The sequence below is a fragment of the Pteropus vampyrus genome, unplaced genomic scaffold, assembly GCF_000151845.1.
Source record: "Pteropus vampyrus isolate Shadow unplaced genomic scaffold, Pvam_2.0 Scaffold49, whole genome shotgun sequence".
Lineage (NCBI taxonomy): Eukaryota > Metazoa > Chordata > Mammalia > Chiroptera > Pteropodidae > Pteropus > Pteropus vampyrus.
In genome coordinates, this window is record NW_011888830.1 from 5,824,520 (window position 1) to 5,830,519 (window position 6,000).

A 6,000-nucleotide genomic window follows, 5' to 3' on the forward strand; every position below is an offset into this window, starting at 1 on the left:
AATGGCAATGTGACAGTGTGAGTAATGCCACCGAGGGGTACATCTAAAGCTAGTTAAAATGGTCAATTTTATGTTATGTATACTTTGCCACAATTAAAAAAAAACCCATAAAAGTTCTTTCTGCCATTGTTTGCATTGCTCTGAAGTACATCTATGGTTCTAGAATTAAAAAATGAAATGAATTGCAACATTTCTAGTTTTTACAAGAAAAATCATTTTGTACCTGTATTAGAGACCACAAATTATTTATCTCTTTAGAATCTTAGTGAATCTGAACGATCGACATGTGAAATCACGCAGGAAAAAAAAGAACTCTGCAGTGACTACTATTATTGTTTTATAATCAAAGATTCTCTATAACCAAACAATAAACATTTCTACTTATGGCGAAAAAGCGGAGAGAAATCTGCGTAATATAAGTAAATGTTCACTCACTGTTTCCAGTATCGTCCAACTCACACAAATAAGGGGGAAGAAAAGAGCCCCCCCACTTTCTCTGTTTCAGGGTTTTCTCATTCACTCAGACACGCCATTCATATACAGTATGTCTCCCGAAAGGCTTCTCTGTGTCACATTCTCTTCTCCCCTTCTTAAAATTCACAGAGGCGCTAAGTGCCTTAGGCAGAACCCCGGTTATGCCACCGCTGTCTGGTGATGCCAGCTGCAAGTGTGTTGACTTAAAGGTTAGAATAATCTGTACATGACATTAAAATATTCTGGCTGAATTTCTAGAATTTCTATGGTAGCACAGCATTTTATATAATTCAGTTAGGAAAACGAGTTAGGTGAGTACACACGAGTAAGGAACAAACGAACGATCGCAAACCTTCTTGAGAAGACACGATGGGTGGCATGTAATCAGGAATGTATTCTTTTCTTTCCTCTGCATCTTTACTTCCAGGCTGAGGAAACTGGAGTACGTTGTTCTTGCTAACAGGAAATGAAGGGATCTGATGTGGGAACGTGACAGGCTCAATATTGTGAATATAGTCTTCTAGTTCGTGAAGGCTAACCCCCATAAGCTGGAAAGCTTCACCAACGTCATCCAAAATTGGGTCTGTTCGGCCATCTGGAACAAAGTCAAAAGCAAAGGAAATTAGTTTAAAGAAATTCCATGGATTTTTTAAAAAAAACATATTAAGAAAAAAGTATTGAGCAAACATGTAGCTCAGAATCAAGTATGTTACATATCTAAGACCTAGTTATGGGAAATAACTTAATAGATTTTAAATAGAGCATATTATTTCAACATTAGAAAACTGATTCCTAAAGTCCATTTTAAATGGGATCTGACGACCAACCAGAACACCACGCACAGTGAACAGTGGATACTAACAATCAGCTGGTAAAGAACAAACATCAAAAGCAGTTTAGGGATGGTCAAAGTATCCGGAACAATGGCTGACACAAAGTAAATGAGCAATAAATGTTGCCATTATTATTTTTTATCAAATAACTAGAATGCTGTGCTGACTAAGTAAGCGGTAATTACATTTTCTCTACTGTTTAATGATGCATCTCTGGAACCTAAGACAGTGACTGGCAAATAGTTGGCATGTGACAAATATTTGTTAAGTGAATTATACCCCCGAATCAATTTTTTAAATCCAAGGAAATTTACAGAAAGAACATAGATCATCAAGGTAATTTACGTATACATTCTTAAATGTAATTAAGATACCACATAAAAGTTATATAGATATATATACACAACTGTTAAAAGTTAGATGTAGTAGTATTCTCTTTAGAAAAGGAAGTTTCTCCTATGCCTACCCTTAGCAGAACTTAAGGTTTCTACATCTTTTAAAACTTCTATGAAAATTCTGGTTCCCAATTTCTTATAGCCTAAAGGATATTTCTACTTAAATCTCCTTTGATCACTTCAAACTCAGTATGTCTGAAATTAAATCATGCTGTAAAGTAAAAAAGAATAATCCAAAGATTGTAAAAATCGGACACGTTTGCTCAGGTGCACACAAGAAAGCTCTGGAAGGATTCTATATCCACCCGTGAACAATTTAAGGGGCTGAAAGCTGTAGTACAAGGGAAGAGAAAAGTTGAAGCAGGAGACTTCACTTCTAAGTTGAAACACTTCCGCAGTGTTTGAGGTTTTCTACAAGTATGGGTTCCTTCTATGATGTATAAAAAAGAATAAAATTAATATTCATTCTTCCTCTTAATGATGCAGATATGCATCTCAACTCTTCTATTCTTATTAAAAGCATTGTTATTCTCTCAGTCTAAAAAATGTAATCATCTTGAATTCCTTCCTAGGCTTCGCAATTTCAACCTAAAACCTGGTCCTTTCCGCCCCCGCCCCGACTTTCTGGCTCTGGATTTCAGAATTTTTTCTTCCTTTTCCTACTGACACTATCTCAGTGCAGTTTCAAGTTCTTCACACTTGAGTCTCCCTTGCACTTCAACAACAGCACGATTTTCTTAAAATCTCACTTTCATTAGACAGTTGCGTCCTTTAGTTTTTCCTACCACATCTTAATTTCTCTGTCTGTTAAGTCCCTCCCTAGCCTCGTTCACTGTTTAACCTCCTCCTCTAAAACACTCCAGATGAACTGGCTACAGATGGCAGGCTGTCCGCCTCGCTGGTACTTTGAACATGTCGATTCTACTTGGATCTCTTAGTTTATGCTTTTCTCTAACAGGGCATGCTCTCTGCCTTTATACAGCCATACTTCATGGCTCAACTCAAATCTCAACTTTTCTGTGAAGTAATCATGCCCCAGATCCACAGCCCACAACCACCTCTCCTTCTTTTTGCATTTACTGCCTAAACCATGCAATTACTAAGTTATAGTACCAGTCCTGGAGAGTCCTTCTGAAAGATTAAGCACCTGCTTTCAGCTCACGCCCTCGTATTTTATACGTAATACAGAAACATGAGCCCTGAATGTTTCAACAAATCGTTACTTTAGGGAAATTTAAAATCATGTTACTTGTTGAATTAATAGTAACTTCTGATGCTTGCTTTAATTTGAGAGCTTTAAAAACAAAATACCGTCAGTTTGTTTTTTCTTGATGTTCTGACACCCATGTACACACCTTATGGGCAAGGATTATGTATAAATGATCTTATGTCTCCAGCACTTAGCATGCGCTCAGTTCATAAGTGGTACTCAATAAATGTTTGTCAAAAAGACAAAAAGGATTTAAGGGAACAGAATATAAGACTGCATATTAGTCATCTGAGGTTACAGAATTGAAGTTTAAAAGAAGGATAAAGAGGACATGGTTCCATAGTGTAGCGGTTAGCACATCTGCTTTACTCGCAGAAGGTCCTAGTGGAGGCACAATCCATGGTCTATGGCCATGCCACCCTGAAAAAGCCCGATGTCTGATCTCAGAAGCTAAGCAGGGTCGGGCCTGGTTAGTACTTAGATGGGAGACCACCTAGGAAGACAAGTGCTGTAGGCATAAAAAAGAAAAAGAAAGAAAAAGAAAAGATAAAATAAGGATAAAGAAAAAAGAATCTAAAAAACCCTGTAACTAATAAGTATACAAGGTATTAGTATTTTAAAAAGGTCACCAGTGGGGAATACCTGATAATGCATTCTCACCGAAAGCAAGAAAACCTACTACGGAAACTGAGTAATTAGGAAAGGGATGCGCATTAACTTATAACAATGATCACTTGATGACTTCGGAGTCCCGGAGTGCCAGCACATGTTCTGGTTCTGTGTGAAAGGCAGGAAAGGAACTATGTATTCAGGGATCTTCTGATTATCTAAAGGTTCGGAACATCTGTCCTTTTTTAGGGAACTTGGAAGCAAATGTACAATCTGGATTATATGTTACCACACAGAGTACCCAAGGACCATGAAGAGGAGCAGAGAGAAGCAAAAACCCAGAGAGCACCGCAGCGTGCTGGTTGGTGGTGCACTTGCAAGATAACAATGGATGAGAGTTCCTGGGCAGTTCCACACTGAGAGCAGGAGCATCAGTGAAATCAAGCATTCAAAAAATACACACTTTCAAAACTCAAAAAGTGAGGTGATTAGATAGCTATCACGGTAGTGGGTTATTAGTTCATTCATTTATTCGACAACTATTTCCTGGGCGCCTATTATATTATGGTACCATACTAGGTTACAGAATACAAATATAATAAATTTGTCTCCTGGGGAAGAACTATGAAAGGGTGAGAAATATACAAATGATTATCAGCCAAGGTGTGAAATGACACGACAGAAATATACACAGACTTATGAAAGCAGATAACATGAGTTTCCGAAAGCAAGTGGTTAGTGAAGTTTCAAAATATTAGTTCTACTGGTGGACCAGAGGGCGAAGGACACTCCAAGAAACGGCATGTACATAGGAATAGATAGCTTAAAATGTTCTAGAAAAAGCTGGTAGCTCAGCATGGTTGCAATTTAGGATGGCAGAATGGCAGAAGGTAAGAAAAACGCTAGCTCACGAAAGGAACGGCGTGCTACTTAAGAGTTTAGACTTTCAGCCTGTATCCAACGGAAATTCTTAAGAATGACATGATCAGATTTGCAGGTGGGACAGATTTTGACAGCACTATGGAAGCTGGAATGAAAACTGGGGTCTAAGAAATAAAGAGTTTGCATGGGTCTCAATTTTTCAGTCTAGGGATCACTTTTATAAAACAAAATATCCTATGAAACACTTCGCCCACGTCTCCAGTTCACTGTCTTAAAAATAACGACCTGAAATTTATATGAGGGGTAGTTCCCCTTCCACACACACAAACACAAACAACACACCTATGAGATGATGTGTGGCGTCTATGAAACATTCCAAATTATTAAATGCCATCAGCTACAGACACCTCCGGGCATTCGCTTAAAAACCGTAAGCACTGTATCCCAGATTACCCGGGGAACCTTGTAAATTGCCTGAGGTCCCTCTACCTCACTTTGATAACTACACTGACAACAAATATAAAGGAGGAAATCAATGGGTAACTGAGATGTAAGTGAAAGTCAATCTCAGTGAAACTGACGAAGTGAGCCTTAGGGAAAGAGTAAGTAGAAACATTGTCTACGAAATGAACAGATACAGAAAGAAGAGGCAGTGTCCCTAACGGAGCAGAGCTGTCAACGAGTCTGTGCTGTTACAAGCTGAAGAATGGCCAGCCTTGTAAGAAGCGGCCGGTAGACGGAGCGCCTGTGACAACTAGTTGTAGTAGTTTGCAGGCAAAGCAGGAAAAGGACCCAAGTGAGAGAGGCTGAAAGGCATTCTGGAGGTGGCTCTCTCTACAGGCAGCAGCACAGCACGCGACCCCGAGGCAGACCGATGCGCCTCCCGGAGGAGAGCAGCGTGAGAGGGTGTGGGGCCGGGAGCCGGGACCCGACTCCGGGCTGGAGGCGGGAAGTTGGCGGACGAGGAAGAGGCAGAAGGGATGACCAGAGTTTCCAGGGGCAGTGGAAGCGGACTGGCGACCGGGGCCGAGGAGACGCCCGATCTCGGGGTAGGGGTGAAGGACGAACACGTCGGAGACGCTGGGACGGCGAAGGGGACACCGGAGGTGTCACTCGTGACTGTCCGGAGGCAGCCCTCCCGCACCCAGCCCGGTACTCACAGAGCTCGGAGTACCGGTGGCAGCCCCGTCCCAACTGCTGCAGATAGCGCTGCAGCACGTCCGTGAGGAGGTGGCAGGCGCTGAGCTGCACCGAGTCCCAGCCCAGCGCCTGGCAGATCTGCGCCACCGAGACCCTCAACAACGACCTGGAGTAACTCTCGCACATCCCGCTCCGTGGACTCCACCGCAGCGCTGGCTGCCGCTGCTCTCCACGCCCGCCGCCGAACCTTAGCAGGGCCCCCTATTCATCCTCCAGGGCCCCCGAGGCGGGGAAATCGTGCCCCCCGACCCCCGGCGACCACCTCAAAGCCTCCGCAGCACGGAGCGCGCCAGCCTGAGAGCCGCCATCTTGGGCTCGCTCCGCCCCCCGCTGGACGGCCGCCGGGCCCAGGCAGCACCAGCCGAGCGCCGAGCGCGCCGATGGGAAGCTCCGCCCC

At 42.8% G+C, this 6,000-nt stretch overlaps 1 protein-coding gene and 1 pseudogene across 1 annotated transcript in view; one reads left to right on the forward strand and one right to left on the reverse strand.

The window, feature by feature from the left end:
* Positions 1-5,922, reverse strand: part of TAF3 (TATA-box binding protein associated factor 3) — a 142,512-nt gene extending 136,590 nt beyond the window's left edge. Inside the window, exons 1-2 of the mRNA XM_011359655.2 lie at positions 5,564-5,922; positions 827-1,069 (exon numbers count right to left, since the gene is read on the reverse strand). Of these exons, the coding sequence (XP_011357957.1) occupies positions 827-1,069; positions 5,564-5,729 (409 nt within the window). The 5' untranslated portion in view covers positions 5,730-5,922. The remainder of the gene's footprint in view (positions 1-826; positions 1,070-5,563) is intronic.
* Positions 3,315-3,429, forward strand: LOC111739334 (annotated as a pseudogene).
* Positions 5,923-6,000: the final 78 nt, after the last annotated feature.